Here is a 26,261-nt window from a genome sequence, read left to right on the forward strand (position 1 = left end):
AACTGCAGGGGAAGCCAAAATTGTAGTAAAAAACCCCAAAAAGAAACAATAATGCCACAGTATCCTTACTCACAGCTCCTTGGCTTGCAGAGCAGGGACTGTAAAGCATCACCAGACACTAGTAAACATTTTAGATAGTAATTAAGGAGAGGAGTACTTTTAACTTAATGAACATTGAACAAATTTAAGTGACTACTGACTCACCTCTGTATTTGCCTTGTTAGCATGTGTCGCATTAGGCAGTGGGGGGATTTTATAGGTGTTGTACAAGGCTGCTGTCAGGATTATAATCCCCATCTGCAGGTGTGACACATTCACTGACTAATGGGACACAAAATACTACTAATGGAGTTGGCTAAGTGCTCAGATATGCTGACATCACCGTGACAGTTCACACAGCATTAAAAATATAACAACAAACATCACTGCGCTTGCAGTAAAGAGGCAGACAAAAAGACAACATTAAGATGAACTCCGATGTTCCTTACCATCAATTATTTATTGGATTCAGCTTTCAGAAAACAATGTTCAAATCCATACAGATGGAAAAGGCAGAAACATCACTGAAACAAGATGCTTGTGCATTTCTAACATCTGCAGCAAGGTCTCACTGTCAATACCCTTACTTCATAATATTCCTTCTGCATGACAAAAGATTAAAGTCCACATTGCAGTAAACCTTAGTGATGATCAATGGCCACTAGTATTTATGTACAGACTAAATTAACTGAAGAAAATGATCAGTGTGTCATGAATGAACCAATCTTACAAAGTTACAATAATGAAAGTACAAACACAGTAGAAAGCTCTTCACCAAAACTCCCGAGCATACTGTTGAAAAATAATTAAGTAGAAGCCTTGCAAAAATATATGCTTTGTTTTTGCCATTTAAATATGAAACCAAGACAACTGTAGCTATTACAGTCAAAAAACGCCAGCGTGTGCATGATTCATATTTTGCCCGAGCATTGTTATTTGAGATCAATGCTTTCTTCTCGCTTCTTGCTTCCAGTGAATGAAAAAGGTTTAGCTGCATCAATTATCAGCTGTTTCTACTGTGTTTTTCCTCTCTTTTCTTACACACTTACATATATAATTTAGATTCTGAGAAGTGTCTCTACAAACAGTTAGCCGATGATCCATACATGAGACCACCATTGAAAAACAATGCTTTTTTAAAAATGTATATATAATATCTAAATTAAACATACAGTATACATCTGTCTTATCTTTATTAAAATTGTGTCACTTGGTGACAAGTCTTTCACGACTAGAACTTCTAATCAGTATGGCACTGCTTTATGCAAACATGCAAAAAGGTGTATAAAAATGTTTTTTTAAGTAAAATGTGACTGCAATGATACATTTGAATTCATGTAATAATACAATATTTTATGCCTGTTCCAATGTGGGCTAATTACATTTTGCAGAGTCAGGCACGAATCCACTAAGTAATATTGCCACAGGCAAAAAGAAAGTTGGTGAAGTTGAATAATATTGCAGCAGGCAGCAGCTGTTAAGTTATTCCCAGACAGAAGTGAGGTAATTTGCAGCGTCTAACAGAATGAATTGTGTCTGAAATTTTATGTTTTACTTTGAAATAAAAGTAGATCATAAATACTAGTTACACATACTGGTCAATGTTATTTTAGAAAAAACATTATTAATTGCATCCTACTGTATTTGTAAAACACCCTTTTTTGCTCTTCACACCAATTAAACATGTTAAGTATGCGACATAAAGTACAATGTAAACTCAAGGCATTGTGCTCAGTAACTAAAAAAGGAAAACTGGTGCACTGTACAATGCACTGGGTATTTTTGTAGGTAAGAAAATATACATACATACATACATACACACATATATATATATATATATATATATATATATATATATGTATATAATGTTGATAATGTTGCAATTCAGTTAATACTCCCTTTAACAATCCTAAAATGTTGTATATTTGCATTATAAATTTTTTTTTTTTTTACAATTTATCCAAGCCATTACGTAAAATTTGAATTACTACATTTTACAGTGGGGTACTTGAAGATCAAACATTCTCATAAGAGACAGACTTTTTTGTGGACCACATGTTTTCAGTTATATTAAAGTATATTACACCATTTAGTTTAAATCTGTACTCATGTGCAAAATACTACAATTGCTTGCTTTAGAAAACAACATTCAGAAAAAATTGCATATGTTAATTTGACACAAAGCATACAGAGCATTATTACACTATTTGAAATTGGCGTAGTCTGAGAAAATGTCAACAAAATCCTGGACCACTCTGTAGCAGAAGTCGTATTGCTCCTGCAGAGAAAAGCGAAAGAAAAAGTGTCACCGTGCAGAAATGATTCCAAACATGTTTATGCACAGCAGGTTTGATGTTATGTAGTTTTACCTACCACGGTCTGAACCATGTGTGGTCTCTGCATGCGTAAACTCTTCACTGTCTGAAAAACGTCCAGGAGGCCTTCAGCTTTCACTCTTTCCAGAATGTTACTGAGGGCAATGAAGGTACCCGTCCGTCCTGCACCGGCACTGAGGTCATTAGGACAAAAATATTAGAAATCACATCATAAAATGTGAACATTAAAACTTTACAGACAATTATTAAACACACCGCAGAAGATGAACAACAAGAAAAGGAACCATTTTTTTAAGAGTAAAACTGCAATGAAACTCTTGTAATCTCACCACATCCTTTTTCCATTTAACTAAAAAAAGTTAGCGGGAGAAAAAGGTGACCTCTGTGTAATGGTGCTAATAATTATCCCCACTTAAAGAGAGGCTAATCCAAACGCTAACACTAATCAGTCTAGAAGCTCAGTGTTTGACTGAGTCAATGTTTACAATGATGGTGGGATGGAGGGAGAAAGACAGAGAGAGACAAGGAGTGAGCGCGAGAGCGATGTGCGATTTGGAAGAGAAGTGTAGAGAGACGTTAGGGATTGCAGCGGGTTAGCCCCATTCCCAAGAGACAGAGAAAAAGCTTTAAAAAGCCCCTCTTAGACAAGTGGTGATGAAGGAATAGAAGAGAGTGATGACACCATTTCCTGTCGTTAGCTCATCTTATCAGATTAATCATAGTGGGAGTCAGAGGAGATTTCACTTTGAGAGGTTTTAATTGACTGTGAATCAGTGGATTGGATCAATCCCACAGGGGCATGCTGCTTTAGAATCACTTCACCTGAAGCTAGGTTCTGATCAAAGCTTTCACAGCTAAGTCTTTATAAGGGATCACATAAGTGGTTTAGGCATAGAACACCAAGCCTACCGAGGAGAGGAAAAATGTACAATTTATTGTAACAGACATTTGTAGGAGCAAAAAGTAGGGAAAATGAAACGGGTTATATTAAAAAGCATGAGTGGACAGCCACAAAGTGTAATATAGTGTATATAATTTCCATCTGATGATGTGCACCACGCTGCAGAATTCTCAAATTGAAGTTCCTCACCTGCAGTGCACAATTATGGGACGGTTTCCAGACTGCTGCTGCTGCCTCTGCACAGCGGCAATAATGTCAATCATCCCTCTTCCCTCGGCTGGTATTCCGATCTCAGGCCATCCGTGGAAGTGGAAGTGTCGGACATGTTGTGACTGCTTTTCCTGGTGTTGGGCAAATCTGATTGTTATTTTCATCTAATTAAAAAATGTAAATGGAATGAAATGACATGAACTTTAATTTGCTTTGATGATAACAGCACAAAGAAAACAGGTTGGGAAATTTGTTCAAGTGAAATGTCAATTTTAATATTGTTAAGTGTTTTAATTAAACATTACGCACTGGTCTGTAGGTGAGAACCATGTCTTTGAGAGTGAAGGTTTCACACTGTGTATCTCCAGTCAGCTCCACCGTATAATCTCCAAATGTTACACTGCCCTCTGATGGCCAATACCGGTAACACTTTTCCTGGTTGAAGAGTTCAAATGGAAACGCAAACAGGCTACAGTTAACTGGTTTATATAGTGTTTGGTTATTGTAACATGAAAATTAATAAAGACAAAACCACAACACACATTGACAATTATGCAAACTGTATGGAAAATAAATAGGAAAAATTGAATAATAAAACATGGTTTAAATGTTCAACTCTGCTTTTCAACCTGTACTTTTGCAAGAACACCATACTGTACCTGCTCCCTCTCTTTGAGTTCGGTGAGCATAACGATTGAATGGCACCTCCACTCCCACACCATCCTCCAGAAGTCCTCCACTGTGTGAGACAGTGGGCCCTGGGTTGCGATAAAATAGTCCTTCTGCCTGTAGCCCTGGAGGGCAGATCATCTGGTAAACAACACTTGAGAGTGCAGCAAACATAATATTTTGCATTGTTTGTAAAGGAAACAATGAGCTTTATATATACTTCTATGGGAAATCTATACAGGAGGTCGTGAGGGAGTGCTTACATCAATAAAGGAGGCATTGATGTAGTCGGTGAACTCCTGTCCTCTTTTCACTGAGAGTATTACTCGGTTGAAATCATCTGCAAACAGAAAAAAGGAAAATGAAACTTTTCACAAGTGATTCCTAATAAAATAAAACTTTGAAAGGGCTGACGAAAAAAAAAAAATCCTAGCCGAGCTAAAACTTTAGCTGTGTTATTAAGGCCAAACGCGCTGCAGTCTATATCTGTTTTCAGCGTAAAAAGTTGTACCCAGGCTTACTTTTCCTACTCCAACTGCAACATAAAGTAAAGATAGAAGCCCAATTTAAATGTCACTGATCACAGAGACATGAGCTGATTATCCAGATATCTGTGTACGGCATCTATAAAATCACCAGCAGCGTGATACTTTGATGTTACTTAGATGTGATGTATTATGAAACTGTTCCGAGTATGAGTGAGTCCTTACACGGAATGATCTGAAGCACACGGTTCTTCTTCATGTTGGCAGGAAGGTTCCCAGTTCTCATGTTCTCCTTCATTATGCGAACGTTGGTCAGCTTCTGATGGGAGAAAACACGCACAGACGGAAATGATGAAAAAGTACATATAGAAAAGTACAATGCTAATAAAGCTGGTGAGTCTTTTTAAAAACAGATGATGCTGGAACATTTCCATACTTGTAACAAGTAAAAGCCAAGAAGCTGGACAAAAAACATTAAGGTAGAGACGAAGAAGAGGTGAAGAAGAGGCATTGGGGAATAATTCCTTCTAGTGTGTAGGGAACTGTGAAGATACTTTGTAGCAAAAATGTGAAATTTTCACAGAGCTACAGTAAATTCTATGAGGCAGATGGTGGTGCCTTATAAAGTTTAGTTGATCCAAAGCATTGTTATTTATGTTACTACTGCCAAGAGCTGCACCCTGGGCAAGTTTTCCATGAAAATATACCCATGCAGGGCGCAGGGTGATGGGCACGATTCATTACTGTCTGAAATGTTTAAGAGAGAGCTTCTTTCTTCATACCCTGAACTCCTCCTCCAGGCCCAGCCTGTCGTGGGGAGCCCTGGTGTTGTGAAGCCTCTGCAGATGGCCCTCCAGAGAGCACACATCTAGCTCTGTATCTCCATACAGATAGTACTCCAGCAGAGCCTGGTAGATAAAGGAGTACTGCATCTAAGAAAGAGGAAGACGAGACGAAGTTATAGAAGTAGTTGCTTTGGTTTGCCAAACTATTTCCCACTATTTTTGCATCACAGACATTGTTGTTTCCTATGCCCTCGCTTGTTTATGCCACGACCAGAGCAGCGAGTTGAGCTGTCAGTCCAAGGTACAACAGGTCGGAAAGGGTCAATACTTACATCTGTCTGGATCAGTTGACAGCGCTGTTCTCGTATTCTGCTCACAAACCCAAAGACATCCACTCTCTGTTCTATGTGCATCATGTCGATCATGCTGTCAATGACAATGAATGTCCCAGTCCGCCCAACCCCGGCACTGTGGAAACACAAACAAGAAGCCTCAAGGTCTTCTCTGTAACAAACAGCAAAGTGTACAGAACACCGAAAAATGTGGTTGGGAAGCGTTGAATGTAACATTCTATTTACATGTGCAAGAGCCTTCACAGGAGTGAATGTATACATACCACAAACACCTGAACATTTCATTTTCTAAGCGCTTTTTTTTTTTTTTTGGCACAAGTTATTATATTTCTCTCAACATAGAAGTCAATTGTGAACAGCTACAACCATATGTAGAAGTACTTCACCTCTGAAGCCCAAGCACAGCCCTAATAAATTTACAGGGGTCATTTCAGCAGACGACACCTCTGGGAGCACAGAGCTTGGATTCCACGGTGGGGTGTTGAGGTCTTTTCAATGGGCCCCATTCAAGAACAACAGTTCCACCTCCCTGAGCACCTGTTGCACCAGTTGCTACAGTTGGCTGCAGATTTCTTTGGTGGGGCTTAACACTGGTTGGTCAGGGAACATATACACACCCTATGCAAGGATTTTTATTCATCCACAATGGGCTTAACTGTAGTTTTTATTAAATTTGTTACCTTTACTCATAACTATGAGCACTGAAAAAGTCTTTCCTGCATCCTAACAATGAAATGCATCAACTCACACCGGATTTATATAACTGTGCTCAGATGCCTTCTTCTGGCTTCCTTTTTACTGCACATTTTACCTGCAGTGCACAACAATAGGTCCAGCGTAGGATGGATTGACAGCTTTGACCTTCTTGAGGAATTTCAGCATGCCGATGGGTGAGAATGGCACTCCGAAGTCTGGCCAGCTGGTAAAGTGAAGCTGGGTGACCAGCCGGGGAGCTCTGGGACCATCGCTGCCCTGCTGCGAAGCAAAGACGCACAAGGTTCATATCGGTGCATAAATAATGCTTTGAAGGCACAAATAAGTCATCTGTCTTTTTATTTTTTACAAAGCCAGTCAACCACAAACTGGTACCTACTAGAAAAGGAACTTCAGTTTTATTGATTTTTTTGTCATTTTGCTTTTTGGGGTAGAATGTAATTATTAAACACTTTGCCTCACTTTCATTTCTCATCGATACTCTAGAGATCAGAATTCCATTCTCTTGAACACTTGGTTGCTTTGTGTTCTGAGAGCTGAATGTTAAAGCACCCAGTCTGTCAGCTTGTACTGAAGAGCTACAGCAGTCACAGTTTTTAGAGTCAGAGAGGATATCTGTGCTCGTCTAGCTTCAGATGGAGAGGGAACAAAGTGAATTTTGGAGTCTGAAGGCTTCGCAGTACACTGAGTTGGCATCCAACTCGACAGTCAAAAAGACAAGAAAAAATACAGATACTGTATGTGTATGAATTTCGAAAGATAAAATGACGGAGCCAAACACTGCATATTAATACAGTTCTCGCTGTATTTTAAATACACCTACATATTTATAATTTATGCTGTGTCTGTTATCTGTAGCCTTTGATATTCTCTAATATGTTTCCATACTGGTTTTTCATTTATTTATTATATTTTGGATCCTATTAACGTTTGCTAAAATGCTCCAATTTCCCCATGGGGACCATTTTTGCACCATCTCACCGCGGCTTAGTTTCATCTTCAATATTTAATAAGAATCTAGCAGCTACACACATAGGTTGTTACATTATTACAGTAATTAAGAAGAATATTAAGAATAACTCGTAAAATTACAGTATTACTTTTAAACCATGTGTAGATGTTTAAATAAAAGCAGTAATGTACGTTTATTTTTCCTTTCCTTGCAGTACAGTGTTTAACAGCTGCAAAACCATATCACACACACACACCAGTGTGTGAAATATACTCCTGGAAACACCTACTCTAGCAGGAATTACCACAAAGATGCTTTTCAGTACTTTTGCAGGTGTTTATGCACTATATGCACAAAAGTATTGGGTCACACCTCTTAATTTGTGAATTCAGGTGTTTTCAGTCCCATTGCCACGGCTGTATAAAATCAAGCACCTCGTCATGAATCTTTGTACAATTTCTTTCCTCCTAGATATTTCGCTATCACGTATAAGTGCTACAGTTTTACTACAAGGCAAGTGCTAAGGTGCATAGTGTGTAAAAGACTCCAACGCTGTGCTGACTTTAAAACAAATAGTTTCTAAACCTCTGTGCACTCTGTGCTTCATGCCATGCTTTACATGGCCGAGCAGCTCCTGTAAGACTAACGTGTAGGTGGTCAGTACATTTGTAGTATGTGTAGATTCACATATTTTACTTACATATTGAACACAGAATTTTCTAATGGTGTAGTCCACCAGTACAATGACATCCTCTAACGCCACCCTGATGTTCCCGTACATCCAGCAGCCTTTTTCTGGCCAGTACTGATAACATTTTTCCTGGTAATGGAGAAAAACAATACAAATTATTTTTGTGGTACTGCAAGGAAAATGAATGCCACTAAAAATGCATAGGAGCTCATTTGTCCTTGCAATTGTTGCTATAGACATGCATCTATTTTGTACATACTATACATACATACTATAGCCACATATAAAACTATCTATTTGATGTGTGCCTTTTACAAATTCAAAGGCACTCACAGCGACTTTGTGCTACTCTTTCAGTCAATAAGATCTTCACAATGACGTTTCAACTCATTAAATACATTCTCAGACTAATTATCATGAAGCCTCCTAGGATCTTATCAACAATTATTTCATCATTGATCCCCATTGCCTCTATTCTGCCCCATCAAACCTGCTGTTGAGCGCTCAATTGATCATCCCTTTGAGGCTAAATTTAATGCGATGCTAAGTAATCTGCTGGGTGACACTTTGCATGGATTCTCAGTTAAGAGAGGGGGTCGAATAAATTATGTCCATGACTTTGGGTCTTGAGAACTTAAAAGGGTTTTCACTAAACGTGCATCGGAGGCACAGGGATTTTAGATTTCTTTAGAATAATGCAGTGCAGAGAGAGAATACCTCCTTCCTTTCTTTTAAATTCGTCAGCATTACTATAGTTGTTGTTTTCTGTTCCCAAATCATCCGCCAGAAGTCAGCCACTGTCTCAGGTTTTGGACCTGAAACAGAATCAAGAGATGTAGTAAAACCAAAGTGAAAATGGTTATAGACTTTCTATGAAAGAAAATGTGCATTTACCTTGAGCTGCAATGAATTTGTTCTTTTCTTTATAACCCTATGTGTGAAAAAAAAAAACAGTAGTGAATGAACATTTTGATGAGGAGTTTTATTCACTTTATAGCTTAACCTAATTACTACTCACATCTATGTAAGATGCATTTATGTAGTCTGAGCACAAGTATCCATCGAGATGACTTAACACCACCCTTGAATGATCGTCTGTGGAACAGAGGGGAAAAAAGGTAAATAAAAGTGGTTCTTAATTTTCATTTCAGCCCACAGCACGTTTCCTTATGTTGGCTATCAATAAGTCTGCAACCCAGAAGGCTTTTGCAGAAATACTGTCTCCACCTGCAGAATATAGATCCTCACTCACATGGTAAAATATTTGGATATCTGTTTTTCTCTCTGTTGTGTTCTCTGCTCGCCTCCTCAAAGGACCCATGGTGGTAGTAACACGGCAGTGACTATAAAGAGAGAATCCAATCCTCATGAGATAAAAATAAAGCCACGGGTACAAAGGCTGCTAACATATAATCTTAGTACTGTTTTTGTACACTTTTTGCTGTATGGTTGCAGAACAAAGATCTCAATCCACACCAAATAAATGCATGCTTACATTGAACTCTTCTCTGAAGAGCTTGCCATCATCTGCAGAGCGTATCCGGTACTCCTCCTCCAATGAGTCCAAAGGGATAGGGAAGTACCTCTTGGATGGTGAAGGAGATCTGGGGAGGAGGACCACTGTCTGCTCTCCTGTGGTTAAAAGAATATATGGTGGTCAGACTGCTAATGTCTCCCTGTAGAGAACATTACAAGCTCTTACAGCACCTGCAAAAACAAGCCTGATAGCTATTAAGATTTCCTACTTCAGGGGGTATATCACGACAGAAATGATTTCTTAAGCCATAAACATGCCCCTGCTGCACAAAACTGTCTTAACTCAGAATTTGGCCTTTCTGTTTATTTATGTCGTTTTTTTACTTGAAGTGAAACTTCATATGGTTCCCTACAGGGTAAGAGCCTTCACAGCTACTTTGGACTCCAGATCGTGAAATCTTTCTTGTCCATAAAGAGACTGAATTTATAAACCAAATAAAAAAAGGCTTAAAAAGCAAAAAGGTTGCTTTATATTTTCATGCAGTGGTTATATTGAGTACAGCACTGACGTACCTTGCTCCTCCAAGAAGCCGTTTGGAATTTTTTTATCCACTGAGGTAACCAGAGCTTTCCTGTGGTTTTTGAACCTACGGTAAAGACAGGGTGAGAGGTGAAGAAAAGCACAACCATCTAATAAAGAGAAAAAAAGAGTTAAGCTTGATCTCTACAATGGTGCCACTAAGCACATAAGTAAACAACAAATACCAAAACCAATATCAACCATCTCATAGAACCAAAGCTGTTCCTCCTCATGTTGTTGTCAGCTGGCTGGTCAGTGAATGAGTGTCTCTGGCGTGAATTGACCTAGCCGTCTTTGTTTATTGTCTTAGTGGAAGAGCAGCTGTTTATCCATAAGCCACTGCTGACTGCCTATTTAAAAACCACCCCACCCCGATGCCCCAACCTGATGTATTCACCCTCATGCTCGCGCACATACATGTGAAAAGGGAGCTGGAATGAGTGAGAAAGTGTTAATGTGTATGTACAGATTTATTCACCGCAGGCAGTAGATTGTCAGCAGGACAACGATGATAAGAAGAAGGGATAAAACCAGCGTTGAAGGCAACACATGCACACCCTGATGGGTGGAGTTTCCTAGATAAAAACAAAGTGAACAACATATATTAGTTTACAACAAAACAAGCTTGTAATATAGATATCACATATTATGGAATTTACTATATCTGGGATGTCAAGGGCCACATGTAGCCCACTTTGATCCCTTTCTGTCAGTGTGAAGACATTTAACAACACATTTAAAATAACTGAGATTTGTTAATACAAGAAAAAGTGCAATTTCAACAGTACATCTCAGTTTTTCTACTTGATAAATAAATGTTGGTGTAGTAAATGAAATAAATGTGTCACCAAGAATAAAAAATATAAGTGTAAACATTTTAAAAGTTCTGGTAGCTCATTGTCCAGACTCTCCTGTAATTTCAAAACTAAAAGTGACTTATGGATTTTTTTTTATTGTTGACCCACAATAATGAAAAACAGAAGATCTTCTGTTTTTTTTTTATCTATTATTAATCTATTACTTAACTACTTGTCAATGGGGAGATCTTCATGAGTAGGAAAAGCTATAAAACTTATGAAAATACAGTCAAAAGTCCAAAATCTATGCTTGCCTTGACATTTTCCAAAGCCATCCAGCTGGCCAGATTGGAGTCTTTGCTCAGCTGATTCTGGCCCCCGGGGCTTACTGTGTGTTTGACAACCTTGGACTATATTAAAGAAATATACTGCAAATACATTATTTGCACATGAAGCAGAGCTTCGGTTGAAATCAATTTTTTTTTAACCTTTAAAGAGCACTCATTGACAATTTATTTTTTCCTTGTTTTATTTAAATTTAATTCAAATTAATTTGTAAAGTGGTTTTAAGGGCATTTCCTGGGCTATTTTTTACTGGAAGTCACTAATCACTGTCTAGAAATAGTGCAATTTTGTGCTAATCTAACTGGTGCTAGTATAAGATTTGACAGACAGACGTGAAAATGTTCAGTCCATCTAACTTAAGAAAGAACATTATTATGTGAAATGTGAATCTCTTCTTTACAGCATGACTTTGTACATTTTTTGAAACATTGTAACTGAAGCCATAAATGACAATGGTGCATAAAATAGAGTAAAATATAGGGTAACAGAAAAGACCAGCATATATGTCTTAAGTTTGTTTATTAAGTCATAAGGTACGAGATATACAAGTTCGAGTAACGTTGAATTCAAGTCAGTTTATCTGGTTTTCCTTTATATGTGAAAAGAAAAATCGTATCCTTCTAGAGTCTGGCTTTAACATTTATTTCTTAGACAATATAATTGCTCAGTTGTTTCATCAGTTACCTGCAGTTTGGTTCTCATGAGAAGAATTATTCACAGGAATAGAGATCCCAATCAGAAACAACACCATTGTCACTGTGGATAAAAGAAAAAAAAACCCCAAAGCAGTCACTTCAACAGAAAAAAACAAAAAATAACAGAATAAATCCTGCAATTCTACACAAACTCCACTAGACGGCACCAAACTGACATGAAATGCACCTACAGCTGGATACAAAACATAGAGGGCACAAAGGGGAGCTGGGCTTTGAAGATGTCTCTCTGCTGAGCAGTTAAAGTACTTGTGGGAAATCTGCTTGCTGTCTTGTCCTGTCAGGCTGACTTGAAAGAGCAGCATCAAATAACCTAATATTCAGACATCAAACCAGAGAGGAGGCCTTAACCCACAGGTGACAGTAACCATATACCCTATGGGCCTAGAGGATTTGGCAGTGGAGCTGAGCTCAAGCAGTATTTGTTCGAGACTATCTTGTTTTGCTGTGGTCTGTTTGATGTACAGCACTATGCAAAGCTTAGCGGCAACAAGACACACGTGTGTACTCACTGTACTTTGTTTTTTTACAAAAGTAAGTTCATGTTGCACATTTAAATAGGTTACACCTCTGCCTCACTGAACCTTCTCCTATATTCTCCATCTTTCACCGTTTCTTTCTCCGCTGAACCATAATTTTACTCTAAACTATATTCTAACTCTTTCCTTTGGCTTTATAGCTGAAAGCTTTTAGTGATGTATTTGGGGCAGAGTGCCACGAGTGTCCTTACAAAAAGGAAAACAGTATGTCAAATTCCTTACAACTTCGTCAGAATTAAATTAATTCCAACACATTATGTCTGTCTTTTTTTATCTACAAAGTACCAATTTCTCCAAAATCATATCCATTTCTTCTTTCTTTCCCATCCTCCAAACGAGAGGGCATAAAAATCACAGAATAAATTGGGCAAATGGGGCAAATCTGTCTAAATGGCTTTGATGGAATAAATGGGAGAAGCAAGAATTGAGTGTCCTAATTTATCCTCTGTTCTACCTCCCCGACTTGTTATAGAGGCCACAAGACTGGATGGAATAATTCATTGTGTCAATTTAGTTCTTCTAGAAATGGGTCATCTAGGGGCCTAATTTGTGATGTTTGAGAGAATTTTTTGCACATAACCCAAGGGGGGTTTCATATAACTATGGCTCCCAAAGCTTTTGTAGAAAACTGAGCTACATAATAACCCTCTAACAATGTTCCCAAAACAAAATGTATGCCAAAACCTATAAATTACTATTGGACAACAAATAAGTGGCTGTGTTTTGTTTGTATTTCAATTTCTCTCTGCAGCAACATGCTACACAACACCTATGATCGAGACACACATTTACACAGAAAGTTGAGGCTACTGTGCATTTTTTTTTTTACCTGAATAATCCCCGGGAAGACAAATCAAATAAATCCACCCAATCAATGGCCCAGAAGCATGACTGTGTGCAATGCACATACGCTCACTGCCTTTTCACATGTACGCATGCCTGCACATAATGTACGCCCCACAGCCAAAGGCAATGTGTTGCATATGTGCAGCACTCTGTCGAAGGAGCCACTTCTCTACCCAGTGTTAACAAGCTGACAGTGCCAGCACCTGTTCCCCGCTCTCCCCCACGAGGCAAGTCACATTCGCTCACATCGTACATCCCGCAACTAGATGTTGTAAGGCATATTGCGCGTATGGGGGTCACCGCACAGGTCATTGCATATCTGTCATATTCTGGCAGCTCCTGTATATACACCGTATAACCAGGAAATAGGAGAAAAGAGTTTCATTGTGAAAAGATGTCAAATGCTTGAGCAAAATCGTAAAAAGAAGAAACAGTAAGTCATATCTTTTTGTATCACTAAAGGGAAAAGCAGAAGCGGAAAATAGAACAGTGTGAATGAATTTTAAGATAAGATAAGCAACTCTAGTGTGACCAACAGAGGAACAGCACAGCTTATATGCTGTACTGACACGCTGTAGCATAACAAAAACACGCTTATAACTTTTTAACCTTACAGCTGGCGGTATATATCATAATTAGTAGACCCAGTCATTTAACCCTCATAGAAAGGGGAACCTGTCCAGGGTGTACCCAGCCTCTCACCCTATGACAGCTGGGATATGCTCCAGAACCCCCCGCGACCCTGAAAAGGATAAGCGGAAGCATGGATGGATGATTGTGTCATTCCTAGCAGGTATTGCATCGTTCACTCCAGATGCCTGCTTTTTCTCTTTAATGAAATACTTGCAGCAGTGCGAGTACTTCAACCTGCAGCACCTGTTTGACATAAATGTTCCCAGGAAATAAAATTATACTGCATCACTTATGTTGGGAGTGCAGACGCAAATCATCCCATCCATGCATGATGTAATGCAACGATTCAGAACGCATACTTCTTGGCCTAATACTTGAAGGCAATATTTTTGGGCATTAGTATGCATTATTCATCAGTGATCCACTTTGCTTTGTGAGCACAGAGGAGACAATGATCAGCACATGAAAATAAATGTGTGTGGCAGCTGCAGAAACAGACCCTGCTGGATTTCAGCAGTATAAACTTCAAATCACTCCCCTCCTAGAGTTCCTAAAAGATCTATTTCCAACAATAAAACAAAGAAAACACAAAATAAAGCAAGAAAAAATGTTGCTAACCTGGGTAAGAGAATTTCCTAGTTCTGTTATCAAAATGATTGTCTTCACTCTTAATTAGTTTTGTATTTATCCTCACAGATGTGGCCAGGCAATGTCTTCTTAAATAAAACAACAGCTGTATGAAGCCACCACAAATATGTTCCCTATTGTTGCTGTTTATTTGAGCAAATGCTGGTGAAGAATTTAACATATTTTAAATAAAGCAGAGCATCACATCTCGATTTTCTTATTTCTATCGATTTCTGTAGATAGATACAGCAACTTCAAAATTATTTATGATAGTCCACATTTCCTAGGCATGGCTCTGGGGTGGGGCTCTTGTTGCCCTCTCACGAACAGGGTAACTTGCTCACTTTATGTGCTTTCTTTACATGGGGGTTCACTGAATTTGTCTTCTTCTGGCCCCTCACCCAGGAACAATCTGCCTTGGGAGAGCCTATCAGGAGCAAATTGCCCCGAGCGACACAGCTCCTGGGGTCACTAGGGTAAAAAACCTCCCCAAGGTGGCGATTGAGCTACGGCCACAAGCTGTGACTATAGGACTGAGGTTCCAGAAATGAACGACCTCCGAAGGGCGTCTGGGCTCAGTTCTAGTGATAGGATAAGGAGCTCGGTCATTCTGAACGGGTTAACAGTGGAGGTGCTACTCCTCCTCCAGAATGTCTCCCAGGTGCCTTCTAAGTGAGATTATATCTCTCGGCTACCTTGGGAATGCCTCAGGATCGCACCCAGATGAGCTGAAGTAGGTAGCCTTGGGAGAGGGAGGCCTGGGATTCTCTGTTTAAACTGCTGGGTCTGTGACCCAGACTCAGATAAGCAGGACAAAGATCTATCTATCTATCTATCTATCTATCTATCTATCTATCTATCTATCTATCTACAGTGTGTATATATATGTATATATATATTATTATATATTGATTTGTCCTGACCCAGACCCAAATTGTAATATCTGTCAACTGTAATGCCCATTCATGCAAGCATAATGATTTTTAGATTATTTGAGTCATCCTGTTTCCATAATGTGATGCTGTGCTGCTATTCATAATTATGGGAGAGTGAGTCTACAGGAAAAAGGAGAGAAAAGGAGAAAAGATACATAGAAATTAGACTGACTTGTGAGGCCACTTGTATCTCTCAAATCTTTTAAGGCAGTTTCTGAGTGTTCACACAGAAACTGAACATTTTATTCATGCACTTCCTCTGTGGTCTAACCTCTGTGGTCACTGTTTTTGCTCTGTTATTTTAGTATATATACTCTCATGCTGCACTAGTATTAAACAAACAATAGATTTCAGGTGTTTATTTCTGTGTAATCTATTCAACATGAGCTGGCATTTACAGCAGGTTTTAACAGACAGTCTTTAATACAATGCTACTATTTAAATTTGCTGACGTCAACCATGTCTATTGTTGCACATACAGTATGTGCTACTCAACCCTGATTCAGTATCTGCATAAATTGGCTTTTATAGTCAAACACATCTGTTTCTGCTCATACAGCTTTTCTTTTCTTTAGCAAAGTCAACACTCGACTTTGATTTCACTTGATTTCTGTGCCGTCCATTTCAGCAGCACACTGTCGATGTCAAATGCATGCAGATAAACTGATTTTTAATGTAAATGCAGTTTACTGTGTAGTTTAACATGACCACCTGCCTAGCCACTGTGTGGTTAAAGGCTAACAGCCTAAAGCCTCTGTGACTGTACTTACATCAGCATGCTATAACATGACCAAAATGACAGCATTAACATATCTGCAGCTCTCTTTCAGGCTCGCCACAGCAGATCATCTCCCTCTATTTCACCCTATCCCTAACATCTTCATCAGTCACAGCAAACCTCTGCATTTCCTCCTTCCTTACATCCATTAATCTTTGCTGAGGTCTCCCTCATTTCCTACTTTGATCCCGTCTTTCGTCTTAGTTTAGTTTTGGCACTTTAACAGCCAATACAAGCCGCACTTTTCTTTTATACCGTTTGACTTCATTTCCTGCATTTGGGCTCTACACATGCTATACTGTGACAGTTTTCAAGGTTTTTATCAAATACAGTTAACTACATAATAACCAATCACAGCAAGTGCCCTTACATTGCCTCCCAAAGCACTCTCCAAATGCCTCCAACTGATCCAATTAAAACCAACTGTAATGTATAGTCTGCCATTTGGAGGATAGCTAGCATGCTGGCATTTGTAATTAGTACTATGAAAGAAAATGTGAATGTCTAAAATGTATTTGATGTCAAGGATGTTGGGGCATTTCACTCATAAATGGCTTGTTTAAGCATTATTCACCCCAAATGACATTCAGATCAACATTGCCTCTGGACACTTACAAAGTATAGCACTTTCTTCTATTTCATTGGGGTTATTTACTTTTTAACTACAGTTGACACTCTATATTACAACTACGCAGTATGTATGTCTGGTTAACAAATAGCAGGTACACCGAGCTGACCCTGCTGAAAGCTTACTGCCACTGAAAACACCACTGCTTTGAAAAATGCATGCATTTGTAAATTATTCAACATGTTCCATCAATGACACTATGTAGAGGGCATCTATGGCTGTTTGCCAGATGCAGTGCTAGAGAAGAGCAGTGCATGACTATATATATGTGCCCAACACAGCATTTAAAGAATATGGATAGTATTTACATCAAACTTAACTTTTAAAAAAAAACGAAATATAAAAACTGTTCATAAACAAAAACAAAAAAATCCAAATAGATAGCTACATCCAATTGTGTCTCAGTTTCCTCAGATCGATAAAGATTCCAAGACAGATTCACATTGTGTGCTCGGCATGAAAGGATAAAAAGGATAAAAAGATTTTTCTGGTTTCCAGGGAACAGAAGAACAAAGGCAGTGCAAAAAAAAGAAAGAAACGAATACCAGAAACAGCCACCACTTCCGTTGTCAAGCGCCAAGGAAAAGGATGGAATGAGAGCACAAACACATGTCAGTAAAGTGTGACAGCAGAGAGGCAGGAGACATGAAAGAAGAGATGAGATGAGAAGAGGGAGGAGAGGAGTTGAGCTGCAGGAGATAAATGTCAAGATTCTGGGTTCACAGATAACAATCATAATGGAAGACATCCTTACTATACAGAGGTAGTAAAAAGAATGATGCTTCACAGGTTTGGGGAAATCACTGCCATAGCTTTAAATGCAACTTTTCAAAATACACCTGTCACAGATTTTATAAAACATCATATTACAACAGCTTTTTTTTTCAGAAAGACGTTTAACCTAACAGTGGGAATCCTATTGTATCTTTATCTCAACGTTTAAACCATGTTTACAGCTCAAATCCCTGCCTGTTGCATAGTAATGACTGAAAGAATCAATTTGGAGAAACAATTTGAAATTAAATTAGTCTCATCTACAAAGAGGACACAGTCATCATTTCATTATTTCCCATTAATGAATTGAATTGTAATTGATCCTCTAAAAGATAATTGACCTGCTCTGTGGTCAGATGCAATAAAAGACTTACACTTCCAAGCAAAGCCACACTGATCTGCTTTCAGCTGACTCGTCAGTCCATACCAACCATGTGATCCTTTTCTCTGTTGACTTTATGGGGGTTTTCTACCCAGTCCTTCTCCTACACATCATTTAAGACACCGATAATAGTGTTGAATCAAGAGATCACAGAGGTCGTTGGCAGTGCCTGAGGTTACTCTCAGCTTTGGATCAAGTCACAAGAGAAAACCTGGAAAATAAAGCAAAAACACAATAGTTAGACACGTATTAACCATCCTACTGTTATGCAGTATGTACTGTATTATATTCTGAAGCAATAATGAATGTAGCTTTTCTATGACTCATGTTTTACAGATGACTCAAACACATGAGAAATGCACGAGTGCAAAATAAAAGGCAGGGTTAATGAGTAGGGTTTGCATCTGTAAAATACGCCAGAGAAAATGAATATGCATTGCATTTAATCAGCTGAATGAGTACGTGTATGTGCAGCTCTCTTTACTGTGCATGCCCAGCATTCATATACTGTATAGTCCTCTCTTCTATAACATCCTACTGCAAGCCAAAACTGTTAAGACGTTAATGATCTCTGACCAAACATATCTTCTTCAATTCCAACAAGGTGTTGGTTACAAACAGGACTGTCCAATAAAGTTGTCACCACACACGGCCTTGTACCCGTCCACAGATGTGCCTGCACAATAATAACCACCACACAAAATGTGTTGGAATTATTTCTTTACTGTTTTCACAAAGATATAAAAGTGATGATATTCTATTGTCTTGAAGTCAGAGAAAGAAAACATGGCCTTTTTGCGCACTCACTCCTACTTTACCGGTATTGCACTGCCCACAGGTGTGAGACACAAAGGCATATTGTTAACACTTGCCACTGTAACGCAGCTTAATAGAGCACAAGGAGAAGAGATGAATTAGTCACCTTATCCAGCTGGATAAGCCCACTCAGTCCGTCTGAGCTGCGGTGAGGAAAATAAATGAACAAGGTTTGGAAAACACCTCTTTTACCCCTTGAAGTAGGAGCATGTTTTCCAAGTGCTTTACAGCTGCTGGCATTTTGACCTGAGAACGCCTTTGTATCTGAGACTTTAGTAATCAGTAATGGTTTTGAACTGCATGTCTATAAAGATGGAAAATCTTCAAGAAAAACACCATAGTTTTTCTGTTTTTTCAAGGAACACAGACACCAAATTAACCACTTCCCGAACAAGATAGTTTCACAAAGTAACTTAACAGTATTTTAGCTGACAGGTTTGTCATTGCAGTGAACTTATTAATTTCCCACCAAGGATATTAAATTTGTGCGTGTACTTCTTAAAGGCTCTATAGGCCTTATATATGCCACTAAATTATGTGCTATATGGTTTTAAAGTCCCAAATGGACAGACTTTTAAATCTATAAACACTGGGACAAATTAAAAAGATTTTTATTACTAAAAAGAAAGAACTGGCAAATGTAAATAATATGTCAATTAGAAGACTGTGTTCTTATAGCACTCCTAAATCTGTATTTTGTTGGCTGGCATTTCCAGAAGAAGTTCAATTCTGGAGACATTCGGTGACAATACAGCTAAAATGAGACTGACAGATCATTTCAGGTAATATGTTTTTGCCACTTTAAACCAGTTAGTAGATTTGATTTTATCCTGCCTGGTTAACACACTCGAAGCTGAGCTCCTTGGGGCTCTCTGGTAGAAATCCCAGCTGTCTATCTATAAAAAATACTGTTTCAGAGGGTTTAAGAAAAGTGTAGTTATTAAGCAGTGGTAAAAAAAAAAAAAAAAGAAGATATTAATGATGGATAAAAATAGGTAATGTGTTATACTGAAGTTATACACGCTAAAGAATTATGTTGGGTTTTTCACAATGTAATATATTATTATGAATGTTAAAAAGGCTGAGTTAAATTATAATAGGTATAAAAAATGTATGAAATGTGCTAAGTTATTCATACTGTATTTCATGTGTTTAAAGGTCTCTTCGGAGATAGTTAGACAATCATTTTCAACTTTTCAGCCTTAGTATTTTGGTCCTTTCAGCCCTGAACATTCAGTCCAAAGAAAAGCGAGACATGCTCAGAGCATGCAATTTATTCCAGGCAAAAGCACTTTCCGTGCCGCTCTGCCCATTGACTAACAGAGGAAACATGCACGTCATTAAAATTTGATGTGAGTGCATCATCACCCAGCACTCTGTGATTCAATCATTAATTCATACCACAACAGGCAACCCTGGGAACTGTAGCTAAGCAGTTTTGAAGTAAATAATCTGTTCATTATTATCATTATCATCATTATTATTATCAGTAGTAGTAGTAGTAGTAATAGTAGTAGTATTATACTGTGATGAAAATATTTATAATCCCCATTCAAAAATGATGGGTGCTTTTCACATGCTCTCGATTTTAAATGATCATGCTATTCAAATCTTGCTTTCCTAAGCCATTAATACAAAATTGATGGCTTTGATATCTGAGGCTCATGCGGTTCCCTGTTATGATGACTCCTTGATTTCATGTTTAAAGTAGGTCTTCGGAGAGCATATAACTGTCTGCAGGCACCTTCATTCATAATGCTTAGTGTGGAGAGCCAGCTGAGGTTGTATTTTGCTAGTTGTCGGTTGGAAAATTTGATTTCACGCAGATCACACGGCCTGTCTGTTTGCAAATTTGATTTCATTTGTGTGTGGGGCTGCCCACTGAAAAACTGCCAGGACGACAAGACAAAACGCTGATTTTGCAGCAAGAGAAAAAGGATGTTAGAATGCCTCCTGTGTGTTTATTTAAAGCATAGCGAGTTTGAGGCTTTTCATAACCTCTCTGCTCACACTAACCATAAACCTTTAACGACTTGTTCACTGAGCATGTCAGTATTGCCTGAGCCTCAAACACCAGTGCTTTGAAATTAGCAATTAATACCAAGGGAAATAGCTGTAAAATATTATTTTTATACACCCATATGAGAGAATGAGCAGAGTAATCTCCAGCCTGCAGTTTGAGGACACTGAAAGTGACACTTCTAGGGCACAGTATAGGTAAAACCAGGGACAAGCGATGATAATCACTGCAATTACAGCATCGCCACTCGTTCTTCTGCGGCTCAGCCAAGGATAACGAGTTAGCTTCTTTTACTGGAGTCCACTACAAGTGGCATAAAGTGTGAGCAAACAGAGCAAAACTGCTTTAGGCTATCATATACTTAAAGCTCAACTTAGAGCGTGCGGTACATATTGCTAGACACATTGTTTTATTTAGTTTTCAGCTTCATTTTGACCCACCAAACTGCTCATCTAATTAATATGGCTCTCTTTAGATTTGCTTGATGCAGGTGTATTCTCTGACTCCCTCACCATGAGAGTTGCCTGAAACAATCTTTGTGTTTAAGTGCAGTGTCTCATTAAAGTGAAAAATGGCTTTCTTCCCCCACTAACAGACAGACTGACAAGGCTAGCACTTCCTCTTCTCACAGCAAGCTGCACCTCAAATCATGGTTTACTTAAGAAACCCTGAGTGAGCATGGCAAGTAGCCGAGCTTGAAACAGACTCTGTGATTATATTAATTCTATAAACAAAAAACAGACTTGAGTGATAAGATAAATTTGAGCAGGCTTCTTTGTTTTAAAAATGATCTGTCAAGATGTAGACTTCTTAATAAATAAACGTGTATAGGTGTGCCTTAAGTGCATATGTAAGAATGACAGTCACTGTCATTCGACACACTTCATCATAATCATGACTGAAGAAGGTGCGGTCATCTACACACAACTGTAATGGTTTATGAGGTTATGAGGTCTCTTGCAACCAATTGGTCCAAAAAGCATCTCATAGTGCTAAGTGCACACATGCAATCCATAGAATGAGATATAAGCTTCTTTTATCAGTATAAAATATAATGTCAACAGCAAGGTTAGCCCATTTCAATAAGAGAACAATAAAGCAGCTGCACAAGCGCCAGATAAAAAGAAGTTGGACTTAAGTAAGGCAACATAGAAGGGTTGCTTTGCACAAATCCTCACTGGTTTCACTATAGATATATATATCTGCATGAATCACAGGTTTTCTCTACATTAATATATAATAGATTGCATATAATAGATTGATACAGTACCTTAAACATGATATCGTTTCCAATGGTTAGCAACCTCAGCTTCTTTAATCTATGACCTCAGCTAAAGCTTTCCTGGGGGAACTTTTGAACTGGCTGTTAGTTTCAAGTCTTAATGTATCCAACATGATGGGTTTTTTTGTTTGTTTGTTTTTTGTAAATTATAATTGCTAAAGTCCAAAAAAGTGACTAAAGAAAGGCATTCTTCAGTATGATAACCAACTCATTAACATACAAGCATGTAGTGTATTTCAGTTTTTTAGTCGTCAGGACTACCCCTTGATGACCAAGATGGTGAAAATGTTCTGCTCAAGGTGTAACAATGGGACAGTCTGTGAACTATGGATACAAACCAAGTACAATCAACTTTATGTGCCCACCTTTAAATAGCATATGTATGTAAGTGCATATATTGTTAGCCTTATGTCCCCCCAGACCTTTTCTCTATTTTTCTTCACCAATGGTGTTCAGCACTTGTCTCACATCACATGACACCAGCGAAACCCCAAATTAGGTTTTACAAATTCCATCTGAGAGAGCATATGGCAACCACTGAATTGGTCCTCAAGGATGTCACTTTGGGCAAACAATAACAGAAAAGTGGATGATGTTGTAATATTCACTCAACAATAACATGTTTTCTACACATACAGTTGCCATATCAGTGTTCACCACTTCAGTTAATGTTCAGCTTTATAACCAGGCATCCGTTTCATCCATCCATGCAAAACACTTAACATTGGCCATTACTTTCAGCTATGCAAACCTGTTTTAAAAAGGCCAGAATCTACCATTCTTACCTTAGGATACTGAAAAGTCATCATCTGCAAATTAACTTTTTTTTTTATTAACATGTGTCTAACTATAGCTCGTGTATTCCCAAGGTGAAAAAGATGTGGGCTAAGTAGCTTGATACTCACCCAACAGATGGGGAATGTGAGGTAATACCAAAATTCCCATTAGCTTTTACTGGCCCATTTAATCAGGGATGGAACTGGAGGTTAGGTTATTGTGAATGAGGTTATGGTGAATGAGGGGCATTTATAATTCATGTTTGAACACAAGGCGTTTGAATCAGAGTTCCTTAATGCAATTATAGAGACCCCATTCTCTCATTCACCCATTTAAACAGTACCATCCAAACATCTTCACCAGCTACATAGAAGCTCCCTGCCCGTACTGTGCTCACTTGTTCTTGATTCCTACTGCAGCATTTTCATATTAGCTCACAATTAGCAAAACAAGCTATTTAATTTCTAAACTGTTATTTTTTAAACTCAAAATCAGAGCACAGCATGTCCTTTCATCAAAACAGCCACATACAAATTAATTGACACATTACTCTCTTCTCACACGATATAGCAAAAACAGATCAAGCTACAGCATGATGTGCAACTGCAAAGGAGCTTAGAGGCCTGCCTACTACTGCATGTGTACTCATCCCTTTATATATATATTTTCAGTCTAGAGCAGGGAGCTGCTGCAAGTACAAAAACTGTGACTGAAGAATTACCTATACGTAAAATATCTAAATAAATGATTTAAAAAAATGCAGATCGCCGTATAATGAATATAAAAGCAATTATTTTATAAATATATATAAATCACATGGGGCATCCTGGTGGTAGCAGGGTGCATGGCATTGCTCCACTAACCCACATTTACTGTAGTCCATGTTGCCAATGTCCAGGAATGACGAAGAAATATAATGTCCAGTCTCCGTGACCTGCGAGCGGTTCCACTCTCTGGATTGCTGCTCTTGCAGATGCTTTTTATGATTTTTGCTTGATGGACAGTGTGATACACACGGGCAGTGGGATGCACGCAAGCTACGTTGACAACCGGGAGCAGCTGGAAAGCTTTGCTTAATAACCGAGGGTAAACAGTCGGTGTTTACGCATAAATACGCAAACGGAATAAAAAAATAAAATAATAAGCCTGTCTGGTTTCGCTGTGTTTTTCAGCGTATCTTACCGCGGTACTGCGGTGACCTCGCCTCACACGTAGCGGCGGCTGATATCGGCTTGTGTCGTTCTGCACGGTTCGTCCGGACGCCGGTCTCTGCTTATGTCGTTTGGAGAAAAGCACAAAACGCACTCAGTTGTGGAATCATCTGACAGGATCCGAAGAATGCGTTTAGGTTCCCCTGATGATCATGTTTCCAGCAGACCTCTCTGAGGATGTGCTTCCCCCTCCTGCCTGTCTACATGCGCTGAGCCGTATTATGGCAGCCAGAGTGGAGACTGGAGACCCTCCCCCGGGCGCAGAGCAGTATCAGGTGGACGCTCAGCATCCTTCACATTCCTGCATCACTGAGGGATAAAGGGCAGGCCTTTGCATATAAATGCTCAGCCGGCCTCAGTTTGTCTCCTTCCTTATGGCACGTTTTACGGCTGGCATCTTAGGTTGATGTTTGCTCAAAAGAATGCTCAAAAAGCCTTCCTTTAGTATTCTTCTGAGGGTTTTACATTAGGAGTTCAGAAGTGACCTTATTTAACTTTATGATGTTTTCACATATTAACCTCGGCTATATGATGCTATAGATACGACGAATTTCTGACAAAAAGTTTATACATCTTAGTTTTTCTCTCATATTAGCAAGTCATCCAACACTTTATTTCAGTTTTGTGTATAAAGTAATGGAACACTCATGAATAATGCATCATATTGGGTTTATGTGTACACTGGGCATGGTATTTACAAGTAGATGTTAGTGTACGAATTAATATTGCATGAATCATCCCTAATGTATATGTCTTTGTCTTCAGCCCACTGTTGCTCAGAAAATGTTTGCAGTCACATTGCGTTAACATTAAGTCCTGCACAGCAAGTGGCATTTGCATGGGAGTCATTATGACTCATGAGCTCCAAGGTAAAAATTTGAAGGGCGTCTGGGTAAAGTGTCTTTCATACCCGTAGATTTGAAGGTAAATTTTAAGTATGCAGAGGCTGTTGAATATTATGGTGATGATAATGACCTTTTGTACATATAAAACAAACAAACCAATATGTAGACATACATATATACACACATACGTGCATATACATGTATACATAAATATGTATACGCATACATACGCATGTGTAAACAAGATCAACAAAATCTACATTATAAGAATTAGTTGTGACAAAAAATGTGCCTCTTAAAGATATTCTAATGGAATAATCCTCCGTGGCATCATAACGTGAAAACATTTAATATAAATGGGCAGCTTTGCTGACCTCTTGTGGAAGGTATATCAGTTAATACAATAATAAGTCTTAAGCTATGGAAAATGAATTTTGTCAATAAATGTGTTAATGCTGTGGGATAAATAATAAATGATTATGGAGTATCTTTGTTTTGAGCTTTGTCTGTCGGTTTTAAAGCTGCATTTGATGTGTTAATAAGACTTGTAGACAGTCAAGGGCTGACAATAACACTTTAGACTGGCTCACAAATTACATGAAAGCTATGTTGCAGACCTGTTATAAAATCTGTGTCTCCAGAAAATTAGCTCGTGCTTTCCGGTTTTATATAAACGTAATTTTAGTTTTGTTCATTTCACTGAAAACGATTCCACTCGCTGCATTTAGACTCAGTCATACTTCATACCTCCAAAGTGGAAATGGCCACAGACACGTTCACTTGGATTGAGACAATTAACAGCATTCTGGGTGGATGCCTGCAGAAAAATATGTAATATAATATACAACTTCTCTTTATAACAGTGGGCACAGTATAAAAAAAGACCCTTTAGTGTTTACATATAAATCTATAACTAAGCATTTTGCAACACAGATGGCAAAATCTATAATTAATAATAATAATGCACTTCATACATACATATTACATATAATGAAAAAGATTCAACTGCTGTGTAATTCTGACTCATTTATTTCTGAAGGATTTGCAAACATCCTTTGCAAAGTAGCAACTCTGGTTTTGGAATAATCATGACAGTTCAAAAGTTGCAAAGAATTGAAGAAG

General features: G+C 38.4%; 1 protein-coding gene across 2 annotated transcripts; it reads right to left on the reverse strand.

Annotated features, from left to right (window-relative positions):
* On the reverse strand, nt 1-25,626 carry LOC120714971 (receptor-type tyrosine-protein phosphatase epsilon-like). 2 transcript variants are annotated; one of them, XM_040001667.1, is made up of 21 exons: nt 24,266-25,626; nt 18,181-18,399; nt 12,018-12,089; nt 10,670-10,766; nt 10,185-10,258; nt 9,631-9,767; nt 9,388-9,478; nt 9,154-9,230; nt 9,030-9,066; nt 8,853-8,950; nt 8,145-8,264; nt 6,590-6,753; nt 5,758-5,893; nt 5,423-5,572; nt 4,866-4,959; nt 4,419-4,495; nt 4,146-4,280; nt 3,796-3,921; nt 3,466-3,617; nt 2,413-2,548; nt 1-2,317 (listed from the first exon to the last, which is right to left on the reverse strand). In XM_040001667.1, the coding sequence occupies exons 3-21, from the start codon at nt 12,082-12,084 to the stop codon at nt 2,243-2,245; spliced, it is 2,043 nt and encodes a 680-aa protein (XP_039857601.1). In that variant the 5' UTR covers nt 12,085-12,089; nt 18,181-18,399; nt 24,266-25,626; the 3' UTR covers nt 1-2,242. The 2 variants fall into 2 exon arrangements, with proteins under 2 accessions (XP_039857601.1, XP_039857600.1); XM_040001666.1 differs by having other exon boundaries at nt 12,018-18,399.
* Between the last annotated feature and the right edge of the window lie 635 nt (nt 25,627-26,261).

Source organism: Simochromis diagramma, unplaced genomic scaffold, assembly GCF_900408965.1.
Source record: "Simochromis diagramma unplaced genomic scaffold, fSimDia1.1 OVJJ01000421.1, whole genome shotgun sequence".
NCBI classification, from domain to species: Eukaryota; Metazoa; Chordata; class Actinopteri; order Cichliformes; family Cichlidae; genus Simochromis; species Simochromis diagramma.

Excerpts from the sequence above, each read along its gene's own strand:
- LOC120714971 (XM_040001666.1), bottom strand. The coding sequence starts at position 12,351 with ATGCTGCTCTTTCAAGTCAGCCTGACAGGACAAGACAGCAAGCAGATT. Across the intron at positions 6,754-8,144 it reads GAAAATTCTGTGTTCAATAT|CAGGGCAGCGATGGTCCCAG; the intron begins GTAAGTAAAATA and ends TTTGCTTCGCAG. Across the intron at positions 5,894-6,589 it reads CCTATTGTTGTGCACTGCAG|TGCCGGGGTTGGGCGGACTG; the intron begins GTAAAATGTGCA and ends GTGTTTCCACAG.